The sequence below is a fragment of the Neomonachus schauinslandi genome, chromosome 9 (assembly GCF_002201575.2).
Source record: "Neomonachus schauinslandi chromosome 9, ASM220157v2, whole genome shotgun sequence".
Classification (NCBI taxonomy): Eukaryota; Metazoa; Chordata; class Mammalia; order Carnivora; family Phocidae; genus Neomonachus; species Neomonachus schauinslandi.
This window is the reverse complement of record NC_058411.1, coordinates 137,196,510-137,212,192: the sequence shown is the minus strand read 5'-3', so window position 1 is coordinate 137,212,192 and position 15,683 is coordinate 137,196,510. Positions and strand designations below refer to the sequence as shown.

Genomic DNA, 15,683 nt, shown 5'->3' with positions numbered 1-15,683 from the left:
ATAAGTAAAAAAAATCTTAAAAAAAAAAAAGAAATTGGAAAATAGAAGTCTTCCAAACTCTTTTTTCCCTACGAGATTGCTTTAAAGATTCTCGGTTCTATCCATTTCCATATTAATTCTAGGATCAGCTTGTTAACTTCTGAAAAAGGGCAGCTGAAATCTTGATAGGGATTGTGTTGATCTTATACCAATTTGGGGATTATTGCCATCTTAACAAGATAAGTCTTCCAAGAACAAGTCATCCATGAACAAGGATGACTTTCCATTTATTTAGGTCTTTAATTTCTTTCAATGATGTTTTGTAGTGTTCAGTGTACAAGTCTTGCACTTTAAATTTATTCCTAAGTATTTTATTCCTTTTGATGCTATTATAAATGAAATTATTTTTCTTTAAAGATTTTATTTATGTATTTGAGAGAGAGAGATGATAAAAAGAGTCATTTAGATAAAAGTCAATGTAACCAGCAAGTCTCTCCCCACCCTGGTCCCCTGGTTTCCTTCCCCTTAGGCAACCACTATGCTCATTTCCTGGGAGACTCTCTAGAGCTGCTTGCCCGCCAGAAGGGCAGAGGTGAATAGTTGCTCTGGAGACCGTATAGCCTGCTAATCCTAAAATATTTTCTATCTGACCCTTTATAGAAAAGGTTTGCTGATTCCCGTTTTAGTCTTTTATCATTTCAAAGGATGCTGGTATGATACGCTAGGACATCTTTGTATATATGTCATTTTACACAGTGAATTTGGATGGAAGGAATGCTCTTAAGTGCAATGGCTAGGTCTTAGGGTCTCCGTCTCGGTCACTCTGGTAGGTATTACCAAGTAGCTCTCCGGAGAAGTTGAAGCAATTTAGACTCCCTCCGACAATGCATGCTTGGGCTTGCTTCCCACAGCCTCGCATTAACAGTGCGCTAATAATTCGACACTTGCCAATCTGATAAGTGAAACCTGGCACTGACTGTACTTTTAATTTGCATTTTTCTCATTATGGATAAGGGCTAAGCATCTTAAGTCTAAAATTTTAAAAAACCGAAACACCGAACAACTCCTCCCGAGGCCTTCCCGGTCCAGTCGACTCAGGACTCGGGGGCTTGGTCACCCGCTCCCCGCGGGACGCGGGGCGTGGCGGCGGGAGGCGGGGGCGCGGACCCCTCGCTGCCCCCCTTCCCTGGCTGGCCGCGGAGCCCCGCCCCGGGTCCGCCTCCCGAGGGCCTGGGCGGAGCTCGCGGGCCGGGGGCGGCGCCGCGCTGCCTGATTTATTCCCGTCCAGGAGCCGGAGAGAGAGCCCCGCGGTGTGCACGGCCCGAGCGCCCGCTCCCGCGCCCGCGCCCCCACGGCATGCCGGGCCCCCGCCTGCTGGCCGCGCTCTGCGGCGCGCTCCTCTGCGCCTCGGGACTCTTCGCCGTCTCCGGTGAGTCGATCGCGCCGCCCTCTGGCCCTCGCCCCTCCTCTCCGCGCCGTTCGGAAGTTCGCCGCGGCGCCCTCCCTCCACCTCCACTGTTTACAAACTTGGCCAAAGAGCCGGGGCCGTGCGGAGGGGCGACTTCTCCGGCTGCGCCCCGGCCGGACGCGGGGATGCGCTCGGCCTCTCCTGCGGTCTCCGCGCTCGGGCGTTCTGGGCGGTGATAGAGGCTTGAGAGTGGGGCGGGGACTCGGGACACCGGGTGACAGCCCCACGGCCCCCAGGGATGGGGCTTACACATAACAAAGGAATCTGCTGTGTCGGGCCTCTCTTTTCCCATCTGTAAAATGAGGCCATTGAACTGTGCCCGGCTCTGGAGCGTCTTCCACCTGGAAGTTAATAGGACTCTTGTATTGACAAGTCTTGTCCAGCCAACTTTCCCTGGCTACTCCCTCGCAAGCTCTGGTCATTGGAGTTTTGCATCCCCGCTTGTAGGTGTCTGGTGGGATGAGCGAGGACCGGGAAGGCGGAGGAAGGCGGAGGAAGGGGATGGGGCTCTGGGTGGGGCCCAGGAGGGGGGGGGAGCAAGAGCCTGGGGAGGCACTTGGAGAGGGCCGCCCCTGGACTGGTGGCTTCCGACTCCCTCCCGCGGCCTTGGCGTGCCGCTGTATCTTCCTTGCTCCTCCTCCCCCGCCGAGGAGGCCTCCCGCGCACAGCTGGGCCTCCGGCGGGCTGGTCCTGGGGATGCCCCATTTCTTCACCGTGGGGCCCACACAGCCTGTCGCCTCCAGGGCTTTGAAGAGGTACCCGTGGTCGGCGCGCTTCGGGCACCCCCTCCCTCATTTTCTCAAAGAAAGCGGGGGGGGGTCAAAGCTGAGCCCTGGCGCTGTCTTCCTGCCACAGTCCGACCCCCAGGCCTGGAGCCAGAACCTCAAGGGCCCTCCAAGCTCGCGCACACTTGGGGACTCGCAACTGGTGGCTGTCCAGCGACCCTGAGACCCAGCTGGGTCTTTGAAGTCCCTTTCCATTCCTCTCTGTCCCCACAACCTGAGCCCTGGCTAAATGTTCCTGGGGAAATCACCCAAAAAGACAGGACTCTGAAATCGCCAAGGTGGTTTTGTAGAGGGTGATCTGGCTTTTCCTGAAAAGGGGAAAGTACTAGGACTGTTGTGTGCAGGTGAGTCAGCCTAAGACCTGTGCTGGGGTGGGGGTGGGGGTGGGGGTAGAGGCCACCTTTCACTGTCCTTTTTGCCCCAGTGGACCGCTTTGCCCTGGAGCAGAATGGAGAGAGGGTGCGGTTGGTTGGGGAGAAGGGGAGTTGGATTTTGTTGGGACAGGAGCCCAGGACTCTGGTCATTCCCAAGGCTCTGCCAGGTCAGGGGAGGGGATTAACCTGCTATTTAAAGCCACTGACTAATAGCTCATTGGGAGCCGCCTGCCGTAAGCTCCCAGGCGCAGCCGAGGCGGCGCTCAGGGCTCTAGTTCTCATTAACGGTGTTTGCTGTTCCCTCTGCTCCCTTCTCCGGAGCTGGCCCAGCTCTCTGGAGCTTTGGGATTTCAGGAGCCCACTACTCCCCCTCCCCCCCACCCAAGCTGGGATGGCATGACTCTGTGGGAAGGAAAAGCGATTTCTCGTGTCTTACCCCACATGATGGGCTAGGCCCGTCTGGGATGCGAAGGTCAGCTAGGAGATCCCCTACCTGCCTGCCGGCCTGGTGGGGTGCACCAATAGCTCAAATCTGCCACCCAGGCCCCCCCCCCCCCCAGCCTGAAGTGGTATGGTCCTCTCTAGCCCTCCTCCTCCGCCTGGGGTGGTTCTCAAATCAGCTTTCCTCCTCACCTCTTCACCTGAATTCCTCCTCACCAGGAGCCCCATGCAGCCTCTCGCCTGAGCCACTCCTGTCAGATTCCTACCCCGGAGCCCTAGGGATCTTTGTCTAGCCCCAGGACACCTCCCTGCCCCAGGGGAGCCCATCCACAGCTCTGCAGAGGGCCTTTTCTCCATACTCTCCTTTCCAGAACGGGAAATGGCTTCCCCACTCCCACCTCACCCTTGAGAATCTCTGATTTTTTTTTTTTCTTTTTTCCCTTGGTGGACAACGGTGGGCAGCTGAAGGAAGGTTAAGGGTCTGCAGGATGGAAAGTCTTTGAACTTGTCATTCCTAAGGTCCCTGCGGGTCTGGCCCCTACCTACCCTTTCTGCTCTGTCGTCCTGTTCTCCAGCTTGCCATGGCCCTGTGCTCCTGCCCTTCTTTAGAACATTCTTTCCTCACTCCCCATTCGGGCACACTCCACTCCATCTCTTAGACCCAGCTCACCTGTCCCCGCTGCAAAACTTCCAACTCTAGCAGAAACCATACTTCCAGTGGCCCTTCATGCAGGCTTCTGTCAGAGCTGGTGATGTCTCTTCATCACCCAGTGACTGTCCCTCTCTTTCCAGTGGTTTCTTGAGGCCTGGACCACACTTGGTTCCCCTGTCTCAGCGACCCAGCCTGCACATGATAGCCCCCTCCCGCCCCCAGTATTTACTGAATGAATGATTTGCTATTCTTGAGTCTGAGCTGGTGACATTGCAGGTGACTTCTGTGACTCTAGCCAGTGCCTGAATGGTGGGACCTGCTTATTGGGCCAGGACAACACCCCCTTCTACTGCCTGTGCCCCGAAGGCTTCACGGGCCTGATCTGCAATGAGACAGAGAAAGGTATCTGCCCTGGGCCCTGCGTCCCTCTCCACACCCAGCTCCCAGCTGCATCCCCGGCTGCCGGGCCCAGTTCATCCCCGAGTGGGTGGTGGTCCCTGGCACCTCTCCCATGGTGGTCAGCCAGAATTTCCCTGGAAACTCCCCGTGTCACTTGGAAAGCCTGGTGCTTCCCTCACTGGGACTGATTCGCCTGCACCTGACCCTTCTTGGCGCCAGGCTGGCCCAGGCTCCTGTCAGGCAGAGGAGGGAGGGAGGGGATGGCAGGGGGAGGCGGGCAGGGGGCTGAGTTTGCACGCAGCGTCCTTTTGGGGCATCCGCTGCTGCCTGTCTCCGTCCCCAGCTCCTTCCTGATCCCCTGCACAGCTTACCTGCCTCTCCATCCCTAGGTCCTTGTTTTCCAAACCCCTGCTACAATGATGCCGAATGCCAGGTGACTGGCGACTCGCACAGAGGGGACGTCTTCACCCAGTACATCTGCAAGTGTCCTCATGGCTATACAGGTGTCCACTGTGAGACCAGTGAGTATCTGGGGCTGCCTGCTCTGATGGGGGAGGTCCTAAGCAGCCCAGGCCATGTGCTGGCCTCATTCCCTGCCTCAGGACCTCCTCTGGTAGATTGGGGGTAAGACAGAGCCTTAGTTAGCGGTTCTGTTGTCCCGGACTAGTCCCTGCTTGGCTTCTGTCCTCAGACTGCTGGCCAGGCCTGATGTCACTGCAGGGGAGTGAAGGGTGGTGGTGGCCCCAGAGGTCAGGGAGTGCTGCTGCCTGGGTCACCACAAACTAGACACACAGCATTCGGGTTAAGTCCTGAGAGTTTTCTACCAAGAGGGGAAAACAAACACATTCTGAATCTTAGGGCCCAGGAGGTCAGTAAGTAAGGCTGGGGCCTTGGAGTCTGACAGTTCCTGGCCCAGGTTTGACTGCGGCCTCATCACAGAGCTCAGGGAGGAGGGAGAGGCCTGGGCAGGCCGGGCCATCCCCTCATGGTCAGGCGGTCAGAGGCCCGGCGTGTGCAGAGGGGCTGACCTGCCTGGCTTGCCTGGTTATCCACTCAGCCACAGAATGGCCCTGGGTGGGTGCCCAGCCTCCAGTGCTGGCGGTGGCTGTCCACGCCGTCCTCCCTCCTGGCCCAGCTGGAGTCCCTCCCACCAAGCTGGGACTCGTCCTCGCCTGCTGTGGGCGGGCGGCTGAGTCCGCATCTTCAGGGTGTCCAGTTTCTTCGGTCCAGTGGGTCTGCCGCTAAGCATCTTGGGCAGGGGCAGACGGTTCCCCTTCAGGCAGATGTGGGGATGCTCTCTGAGGTTTGCGGATCTGCAGAAGGAGGAGGGGGTGCTGGGCCAGCTGGGTGGGCACTGGGGCCTGGGGAGAGCACCTCAGAGGAGGCGGCACGGAGGGCCTGTCCCTTGGGCTCGGGGCTGAGGCCGATGTCTTTTGAGATCCTGGGTGGAGGAATGTGTGCATGTCTCTGTGTGTGCGTGTCTGTAGTTGGGGGGTCACTAAGGCAGACAGCCCTGGGTGGGGCCAGGTGTGCCCACTAATTACTGTGCGGGGAGCCAAGGTAACCATGGGTGTGCCCGAGTTGGAATTACCCGCCTAGCCTTCAGCTTTCGGCCTGGGGTCTGCCCCAGGTTGGATGTGGCAGCTCCTGGGGCAGAAGGCAGGAGGCAGCCGCAAAGCGGGGGGAGCCCCCAGAGGGAACATTGCAGCCCCTCCTTGTTAGGTGGTGTGTTGCCTTGGAGCCCACAGGGACCCCACAGGCCCAAAGAACGCACAGTGGGGCCCCTTAGAGTGTGGACATGTGAGGTGTGAGGACCTGGTTGCAAATCCTGGCTCAGCCCCTGGCCAGTTCTCATCTTGGCTGCATGGCTACACTTTCCTGGCAAGAGTGGCCTAGCACCAAGCTCAGCATGAACCTGGGCTGTTGTAGCAAGAATAGATCTATCCCTGGCTTCTCTGCATGGGGGATCTCTGGGGGATGAGAGGGGCTCGGCCCCCTAGGACCACATCCCTGCGGTAATGGTGAAGGTGATGGCCCCTTGGCCAGGGGCAACTTGGCGGATGGCTGGTTTAAGACCAATAGTTGGAAGGAGCAAAAAGTAGGAGAGAAAATGGAATGGTATTCACGCCACACCCAGAAAAGTCCTGCCAGTGGGGTTGTAGAAAAGTCCGGGCAGATTTGCTTATTGCCTTTTTTTTTTTTTTAAGATTTCATTTATTTATTTATTTGAGAGAGAGAGACCTCAAGCCGGGGGAAGGGGCAGAGGGAGAAGCAGACTTCCCGCTGAGCAGGGAGCCCGATGCGGGGCTCGATCCCAGGACCCTGAGATCATGACCTGAGCCGAAGGCAGACGCTTAACGACTGAGCCACCCAGGCGCCCCATGATTTGCTTATTGCTTTATGTCCTGTACAAATATTGGTCACTGCCAACTGGGGTGCCCCTTCTCCCAAATCCGTCCTGGGGAAGCCAGGGGTTGGGCTGGATATGGCGGTCCTCCGGGTGGGCTGAGGACACTGAACAAGAGCAGGTCACACTGGAATTCCCTCCCACCAGTCCGGTCCCTGCCCCCACTCTCACCCCCCCGCTGCTGCTTGACGCCCCATGAAAACAAGACCATCTACCACAGCCTGACAGGAGGTTCTGGCCGCCAGTGCCAGCAGTGCCACGGGTGCCGGCCTGGCCTGGCCTGGAACCTTCGGGGCAGCCCTGGGTCCAACCCCCCCATGGCTGTCTGCCCCTCCCACCCCCCCCCTCCTCACCATGCACCTTTTCTTGGGCCCTGAGAGTCCTTTCCTGGTCTCTGCTCTGGGTCTCGGCAGAGGCCACACTGTGTTATTTTCTGGTCCTCTGGGGCCCACGTGCTTGGGTGGCCACCTGACGGCCGCCTCCCCCCTCTCCCCTCACCCCTGCAGCCTGCATCATGCCGCTGGGCATGGAGACGGGCGCCATTTCCGACTCGCAGATCGCCGCTTCATCTGTGCACTTGGGCTTCATGGGTTTACAGCGCTGGGCCCCAGAGCTGGCCCGTCTGCACCGCACGGGCATCGTCAATGCTTGGACGGCCAGCAACTATGATAAGAACCCCTGGATCCAGGTATGGAAAGAATGGCTCTGGGGCGGGCGGAGTGGTGGTGGGGGGGACAAGGTGAGGGGAGTATGCCTGCATTTGGGGGGTCATAACCGAGGTCCAGGTAGCAAGGTCATGGGTTCCCATAGGTGAAGTATCTGTAAGTGGAGGGCAGTCTTGTGGGGGGCGGGCGGGGGCGGGGTTCCTGGAGTGGTGGGGCCGGATGAGGAGGAGCAGACCCCAGACTGTGGAGCGGCTGTTTGCACTGGATGAAGCCTTTGGGGGCCTCGTCCCTCTTTGTGTGCTTCCCTGAGCACTGGGCCCAAAGCTCTGAGAGGCCCCGATGAGAAAGCCCCCCTCCTTTCTAGATAGGGAGGGTGGAGGGAGTCTAAAGAACCCAGGAGATAAGGGTACTGTCCTCCCTCCTGGGGTCCAGGTGAACCTGATGCGGAAGATGCGGGTGATGGGCGTGGTGACACAGGGTGCCAGCCGCGCAGGCAGTGCCGAGTACCTGAAGACCTTCAAGGTGGCCTACAGCGTCAGTGGACGCAAGTTCCAGTTTATCCAGAGTGCAGAGGGGACAGGAGACAAGGTGAGGGCTCTAAAGAAGGGCTGTGGTCTGCACCCCCTGGGGCTCCAGAGCTATTTGAGGGCTCCCAGTGGAGTGAGGGTATGCTGGATAATTAGCCATGTGGTGGGTCATCAGTTGCCTCTTGGTTCCCAGAATTTGGGAAACCCACGTCATGCCCATGTTCTGTGGTTCCTACTTTATAGATGAGAATAACAAAACTCAGAAAGCTTCAATGACCTGTTGAGGGTGGCTGTAGTCGTGGAGGTAGGATGCATTCTGAGCATTCAGGGCTACCATGTATGTTGTGCAGGTTGTATACTGCTCAAGGATGTCATTACTAAGCACCATGCACGATGTGGACATCATAGGTTTGTGTACTTCTGGCTGTGGGGGAATTAGTATAATAAAGTGTCTTGAGAAAGGAGTGCCTTATCCTAATTTGCAGAGGCACCCTATAGATGATGGGTGGCCCTGTGTGAAAGGGGTTTATGCCCACGCCCCATGATGACCAAGAAAGGTCTGCGAGGGGAATCTGTGTTGAGGGCTGTGGGTGGTCAGAGGAAGAACTGGCCCCCTGCTGGCTCTGCTAAGCCCCATGTCTGCCTCCCAGGCCTGACGAGGGAGGTGAGGCAACCCCAGGAAGCTGGACTGCCCACACTGACCCATTCCTCCAATCTGCTTTCCCCCTAGATATTTGTGGGTAACATGGACAACAGTGGCCTGAAGGTCAACCTGTTTGACTTCCCTCTGGAGGTACAGTACGTGAGGCTAGTGCCCATCATCTGCCACCGGGGCTGCACCCTCCGCTTTGAGCTCCTTGGCTGTGAGCTGAATGGTGAGTACAGGGGGGCTGTGGTGAATGCTAAGAAATGGGCTTCTCTGCCTGCTTCCTTCTCAGCCAGGCCGAGCTGGGTAGCATCACTGGCAGCAAGGCGGGGGACCTGGGCTCCCACAGGAGATGCCCACGGGAGGGATCACCTGGCTCTCAGAGCGCTTGCCTCTGTGTTTGTGATCTGCCAACCCTTGGCATTTGGGTTGGTGGGAGAAGAAAAAAAGACACCCTTTCAGTTGTCGAAGTATTTTCTGTTATTCTGATTGGTTCCTTGAGCTTCTAGAACATGTAGCATGAGTTCTGTTTTACAGACGTCAGCTTCATGAGGTCAGGGAGTTTGTTTTCTTCACGGCTCTAGTCCCAGTGCCTAGAACAGTGCCTGGATTGTAGATGTTCAATAAACATTTAATGAACGAGTGAATGAATACAGAAAGGGAGGCCCCGATAAATTATTTATCAAATGCACACAAGCTGGTAGGTATTAAAACTTGGTCTAAATCCCTGGGCTTTTGACACCCACCCACTTAGTGCTTCTCTCCCCCCACCCCCCACCCCCTACCCCCGCAACCTCCCCCAGACCTCCTGTAACTCATCATTTAAGAGAAACGTGGGGACTTCTAGAGTCCTAGGGCTGGAGCTGATGCCTTTCTGCTGCCCTTTCCAGACAGAGTCCCAGATGGAGGGATGGGGGGTGGGGGGCACCAGGAAGAGACCGGTTTTCTGATGAGCCAGGAAAAAGTCATCACTGGCCAGGTCAGGCGGCAGGGGCTGGGCTAAGCAACTTTGTCTCAGCCCGGGGCTCTCCCAGGGCTATTTCGCTCTCTTTGCAGACACAGCGCCACCTGCTGGCCGCTTGCGGAACTGTAGGGCTCGCTAGGCAGAGCTGCAGAGCCAAAAGGTGGCTCTCTGCCTTTCTTGTCTTACTCAAGACCCGTCCTTTTAAAGTGTGAATTTAAGTCATCGCATTCCCTCTCCCAGGGTCATTGCCTTTTTGAGCCCTATTGTTTAAATGGGGAGTTACACACTGCCTTCTGCTAAAAGAACATTTAAGCTATTGTTACAGGACAGGTCTGGGGGCTCCGCAGCCCTTTGGCTATTAAAGTTGCCTGCATGGTTCATGGTCCTATCCCAGCCGGCTCCCTCCTAGGCCAAGAGAGGGCGAGCCTGGCAAGCTGTGGAGGCTGTCCTGTCTGCTTTCCTCAAGATCTGGATCTTCTCCTTTCCCTACTTGGCATTCCAGTGGGCTGGTGAAAGTGTTGGTGTGTGCGTGTATGTACACGTGTGTGTGCGCGTGTGTGCACATGTGTGGGGCTGAGGTCTGGGCATGAGGACTCCCCTGTTGGGATGGCTTTTGAGTGGAGGCTTGAATGACAGAGCAAGCCCCATGAAGAACTTGGAAAGAGCATTCCAGGCATGTGAGGAGCTGGCAAGTGCAAAGGCCCTGGGGCATGCTGAAGGATAGAAGGCTGGCCAGTGGGGCTGGAGCCTAGAGAGTGAGGGGAAGCTTGCTGGGTAGTGAGGCTGGAGAGGTGGATGGAGCCGGACGAATTGGGCTGTATGGATCATTTTAAGGATTCAGATCTTTATCCTCAGAACAAGGGGCAGCCATGTGGGGATAGGGGGAGTGCTCATAGGACAGGATTGGAGTGTGTCTAGAAGGGACCCCTTAGGCTGTGTGGGGAGAATGGGGGCAGAGGGCCATCGTGGGTGAGGGCAGTCCTGTGGGAAGATAAGGTGGCTTGGGTCAGGGTGGTAGACTGGCTGGGTTGGGTGGGTTGCAGTCCTCAAAGTGAGCTCCGAGGACCCAGTAGTGTGAGCATCACCTGGGGGCTTGTAGAAACACGGGCTCCAGCCCCACCCTAGACCTGTGGAAACAGAATCTTCATTTTAACAAGATCCTTCGTTGGTCTACGAGAAGCACTCTTCCCTGGGGTCCTTCCCAGGGTCACATAGTGAGGGATGGAGTGGAGAGTCCTGGCCTTTGGCTCAGTGCCCCTCCCAACGGCATTTCCCCTGGAAGCCTGACTTTGTCAGGAGGCCCAGGAGTGAGGGGGCACCAACTTCAGGGAAGCAGTGGATCTGTAGAGGGGTCCCCCTTGAGCCTAGGATCATGGCATCCTCTGCAAAGCTGCCCCAGGCCTGAGGCTTCCCAGGAACACCCCGCCTCCCAGCCCAGTAGCCTCTCCCCATGAGAGGAGCGGGGGGATGACCTGGCGAACACCCCTCACAAGGAGGTGGTGCGATTAGCAGGTGGATACCGACACAGTTGGAGGCAAAGTCTTTAGTGGCCCGAGTGCAGGCGTCTGGGGAGACGATGGTGTAAGCACCATATACTCCAGCCTGCTCCCAGCTGGAGGTGGGGGTGTCCAGGCCTGCTTCCCCCACCCCCAGAGGCCCCCAAAGGACAGACAGAGCGGAATGAGGATTCCGCCAGGCGTGAGACACACCCATCGTTCTCTCGGGAGTTTTGTCTCCTCCTGTCCCCCCCTAACTGTTCCGGCCACCTGCAGGTGGGGATGACTGTGCCGACCAGCTGGGCGCATTGCTGAGTGGGGCAGGCCTGTGCCCAGGCCCGAGTGACAGCACCCGGAGTGGTCAGTGTTGAGTGTGAAGGCCCCCTGGGGGACTCCGAGGGAGGGGCTGCTGGGCAAGGGCACGGGATCTGCCCTGAGCCCCGGGGATTCTGACTGCTCTCATTTCCACCTGCTGGAGGACAGCCGCGTCCCCTTCATCCCCGGGTTACCAGCAGGTAGGCCTTCATGGCTCTGGGAGGGGGCGTGCCTGGTGGCAATGATGTCACAGCCTGGTGTGGTCATTAGGAGTGTGTGTGTGTGTGTGTGTGTGTGTGTGTGTGTGTGTGAGAGAGAGACGTGGGCACACGGCTTACTGTCTCTCAGCCTGCTTCCTCGCCTGCAGAATGGGGTTACTGATACGGCTTTCAGGTTCCTTGCGGTAGATGAAATTCAGGCAGAAGTGAGCCCTGGATCAATGGGATGCTTGTTGCTGATGTTCTTGACAAAAATCATAGGCCTCAGCCTTGTTACATAGCAGCTGGACCGTAGGAATGAGAGAGAAGGGCTGAGTCCCGTGGAGGTCCAAGGCCCGCCCAAGTGAGGTGGTCAAGGCAGGCTTCTTGGAGGAGGTGTCTCATGAGTCAGGCCTTGAAGGCATGGGGGAGGTGGTGGCAGGGCCTGCCCTCGTGCAGAGGGGGCAGGTGGTGGGGGATCTGGGAAGGGCAAGTCAGGGTCAGGGTGGGAACGGAGAGCGGCTGGCCCAGGTGAGGAGTCGGTGAGGTGGGCAGAGAGAAAGCGCAACGGTTGGCTCTAAAACCAAGAGGCTGCCCGGGGCTGGTCAGGATCCACAGCTCCTCTCCGTGGTCGCCTCATGCTGTTGCTTCTGGGAGGCTGCGGGTCCTGACCTCCGTGACAAACCTCCTTGCTGGCAGGATGTGCTGAGCCCCTGGGCATGAAGGACAACTCCATCCCCGACAAGCAGATCACGGCCTCCAGCATCTACAGGACCTGGGGCCTGAATGCCTTCAGCTGGTTTCCCTTCTATGCGCGGCTGGACAAGCAGGGCAAGTTCAATGCCTGGACCGCTCAGACCAATGATGCCTCTGAGTGGCTGCAGGTGGGTCGGGGTGCAGGGCTGCAAGGCTGGGGTTGGGTGGGATCTATGCGGTTGCTGATCTTTGACCTCCGCCCAGCCCAGGCTTCTGCTCCCCGAGAGGAATTGTCTGAAAAGCCTTGTTTTTCTTCAGATTTGTTTTTTTTCCCGTCCCACGTGCCCCACCTTCTTCTGACTCTGCAACTCCCGAAGGGGAGGGTGGGGGAACTCAGGGCTGCTTGCACCGAGACAAGGCCCCAAGCCCCAGACAGAGGAAGGGGTGAAGGGGTGTGTGTGTGTGTGTGTGTGTGTGTGTGTGTAGGGCCATCCCACCAGCTGCCACAGGGTGACAAGGCTGAGCCCATGGACAGGAGGGCAGGACAGAGGAGGGACACCTGACCCAGGCAGGCACACCTCAGGATTTCTCTGCCTGACTCGGCATCTGAGAACACACCATGGGGCAGCCCTCGGATTTCATGAAATTGGGAACCAGGAGAGGCACAGAAAACTGGAGTGTCCACTGATCTTAGAGATGAGGGAACCGTCCCGGCAGGGTGAGGATTTGCCTGGGCCTCACCTGCTGTTGGCAGCAAGCCAGGTGTGCAAGCCGGGTCTTGGGACTGCCTGTCCAGAGGCCTCTGGCAGGCTCCCCAGGATGGTCAGGGACCGGGGGCAGGAGGTTTGTCTCTCGGCCCCCAGTCGCCATCAGTCTGTGGAGCCGGGTTCTGTGAGGAACTGCCTGCATTTGGACTCGTTCGAGATCCCTGCCAGGCTGCGGACAGCCCCGCAGGACCCCTCAGGAGCCGCTCCAGGAGCTCTCCTGTCCTTGTTCTCTTCGTACCGGGGTGGGGTGAGGTGGGGATCGGCTGCAGGTTGGCCAAGGCCCAGGCTGTGAACTCTAGCTTCACTGCAGCAAAGTGTCTACCAGAGCGTGACAAAGTAGGTGACAGGGCTTATGTCCATGGGCTAGATGAGGAGGTGGTGCAAATGAAGTAGCTTCCCCCAAACTAGAAGTCAGGCCCCAGCCTGTCTGCCTTTTCCCACTTTACTGGAGAGAATGGTCTACACAAAGAAAATGTGGTTGGTTTTCCCTGTAGGTTGACCTGGGCTCCCAGAGGCAAGTGACCGGCATCATTACCCAGGGGGCCCGAGACTTTGGCCACATCCAGTACGTGGCAGCCTACAAGGTGGCCTACAGTAACGACAGCATAAACTGGGCCGAGTACAGGGACCAGGGGGCCATCGACAGCAAGGTGAGTGTCTGGCCGGCTGACCTCCTGTCACCCGTCCAGGGGTGCCCTTCGAGTCTGGCCGGGGGCTCTGAGGAGAGGTGGGGGGGACTGGCCCTGGGGCCCTCCTGACAACCCCTCTGCCTCCAGATCTTCCCTGGCAACTTGGACAATAATTCCCACAAGAAGAACATGCTTGAGATGCCCTTCCTGGCTCGCTTTGTGCGCATCCTACCCGTCGCCTGGCACAACCGCATCACCCTGCGCGTGGAGCTGCTGGGCTGTTAGTGGTCAGCCTGGCCGGAGTGACCGTGACCGCAAGGGCCCCTTACCTGGTCCTCCTGGCCTGCTGTTGGCCCGCTGCCTCCTCCACCACCCCACCTCCTGACTGTCGGCGGCTGGCGGTGGGGGTTTCAGCCACCTCGCCTTCCCCCTACCCCGCCCCTCCCCTCCCCTGTGGCCCTGGCACCCACCCCTCCTGCCCTCCCATTCTCTTAGGCACTGTGGGAGTTGAGTAGGTCTGGGACGGACAGGGAAGGGTAAAGTAGGGAGTGGGGGTTACCTGCACCTCCCCGGATCCCTGGTTCTAGTCTCTTGTGTTTTCCCGACACTCGCTCCTGCACCCTACGTCCCACGTTCCCATGGCCCCCGGAGGAAGCCCTGAGGCGCCAGGCTGGAGGATAACAGTCTCCTGTCCCTCAGCACGATGCTGCCGCTCAGAGCTGCCACCTAGTCCCCGACACGTCCCCCTTATCTTCCTGGAGACCTCTCTTGACCCTTGGCCTAAAAAGAGACAGAATGGGGTGGGGTGGGCGGGCTTATGGAGAGAAGGGGTGGAGGTGGGTGGCCTGGGGGGGGCACCCTCTGTGCTGGTTCTTTCCCCCAGAGTACACAGGCAGCTTCCAAAATATATTTATGTCACCCCCTGGAACTCTTGCTGGGGTTCATCATTGCTCCGTCCACATGGGCTTTGGGCTGGTGCTCCCACCCTCCCCCCCTCAGCCCTCCCAGAGGCCAGCATACTCGTGTCACCTGCCAGCTATGGAGAGCTGAACAGCGGGAGAAGGGAGGGGACTCTTGAGGGGTCCCACTTCCGAGTCCCGATGCCCGGCCTCTTCCCCTCCGTCCTCCACCCCCCACACCCATGCAGCCCCGGGGCCCAGAGCTAGGGCCCAGTGAGGGGCAAGGGGGTGCCTGGCACAGAGCTGTCTCCACGAATGCCTTTGCTCTCCTACCAGACCAGGAGCACATGGCTGAGGCTGTTGGGTTTTCCCCTTCGGCATTTTCTCTACATTTGGAGTGGTGGGCTGCAGAAACGACTAGAAACTCCACGAACCTGGGCTGCTTTCAGAGCTGTGGGAGGCTCCGGGGTGGGATGCAGGGCGGGAAGGAAGTGGCCAGGGCTCTGCCGAGTGTTCACGAGGCCTCCTGGCTGAGCACACTGGTTCCTGGGAGGCTGCTGGCAAGCTCCAGGGGTCCCCCTCCGCCCTCACCACCCTGCCCTCCAGGCTGATGACATCAGGAAGTAGCCAGTGAGGGGCAGTGCAGGCCAGTGCCCTGGTGATCTGGGAAGGAGACCGGCAGGTAGAGGAGGGACGGAGTAGCTGGGAAAGGGGTATGGGAAACCACCCTAGTATCCCAGGCCTTGGGACACAAGGTAAATTTTCTGGAACAAACTTTGGGAGCCATGCTGTGATACACATAGACATGGCAGCAGATCCGGGCCACGGGGCTGCCAAAGAGAGGGTGTGGCTTTGCTGGAACTTCGTGGGGAAAATTAGTCTGGAAGTAGCTCCTTCCTGAGAGCTGCCCTTGCCAGAGATTCAAAGCCGGGCAGGGACAGAATAAAAGGCCCAGGCTGTGGTCTTTGAGTGAACTGGGGATTGGGGCTCCCTACCCCTGGGGATCTTTCAGCCCACTCCTTCCTGTTTCAGAGTCTCTTCCGTGGAGCTGCATGGATTGCGTCATGGAGTCAGTCTGGGGGGCTGGGGAGATTTGCTGGCCTCCGGACTCCGTTTTGGGAGCATTTCCTAGCCACAACCCCATTCTGGCCTCTCCTGGGACTAACAGTGGGAGAAGCTTCTTTCCTCTGCGCCTTTGCTCTGGGATGGTTCCACCCCCCCCCCACCCCCCCAGGAATGAATTGTGCCCGGACTTGCTGGAACCCAAGGAGTCCCACTTGCATAAGGGAAAACTGAGGGCTTCACTCCTGTCTGTCCACAACCCCTGTGGAGGCACTGAATGTTTGCTGCGGGTCAGTCTCATTCGGTTGTAGTCAC

General features: G+C 58.2%; 1 protein-coding gene across 2 annotated transcripts; it reads left to right on the top strand.

Annotated features, from left to right (window-relative positions):
• The first annotated feature begins 1,257 nt into the window (after window positions 1-1,257).
• Window positions 1,258-14,335, top strand: MFGE8 (milk fat globule EGF and factor V/VIII domain containing). 2 transcript variants are annotated; one of them, XM_021680534.1, is made up of 9 exons: window positions 1,258-1,408; window positions 3,976-4,101; window positions 4,488-4,619; window positions 7,012-7,193; window positions 7,603-7,758; window positions 8,428-8,572; window positions 12,015-12,199; window positions 13,273-13,428; window positions 13,555-14,335. In XM_021680534.1, exons 1-9 carry the CDS (start codon window positions 1,336-1,338, stop codon window positions 13,690-13,692), a joined length of 1,293 nt encoding a protein of 430 aa, XP_021536209.1. In that variant the 5' UTR covers window positions 1,258-1,335; the 3' UTR covers window positions 13,693-14,335. The 2 variants fall into 2 exon arrangements, with proteins under 2 accessions (XP_021536209.1, XP_044773857.1); XM_044917922.1 differs by lacking the exons at window positions 3,976-4,101; window positions 4,488-4,619.
• Window positions 14,336-15,683: the final 1,348 nt, after the last annotated feature.

What these genes read in the sequence shown, in the direction of transcription:
- MFGE8 (XM_021680534.1), top strand. Translation starts at nt 1,336, where the DNA reads ATGCCGGGCCCCCGCCTGCTGGCCGCGCTCTGCGGCGCGCTCCTCTGC. An exon ending in CTGCAATGAGACAGAGAAAG is followed by an intron (nt 4,102 to 4,487) that starts GTATCTGCCCTG and finishes CTCCATCCCTAG; the next exon opens with GTCCTTGTTTTCCAAACCCC. An exon ending in AGGTGTCCACTGTGAGACCA is followed by an intron (nt 4,620 to 7,011) that starts GTGAGTATCTGG and finishes TCACCCCTGCAG; the next exon opens with CCTGCATCATGCCGCTGGGC.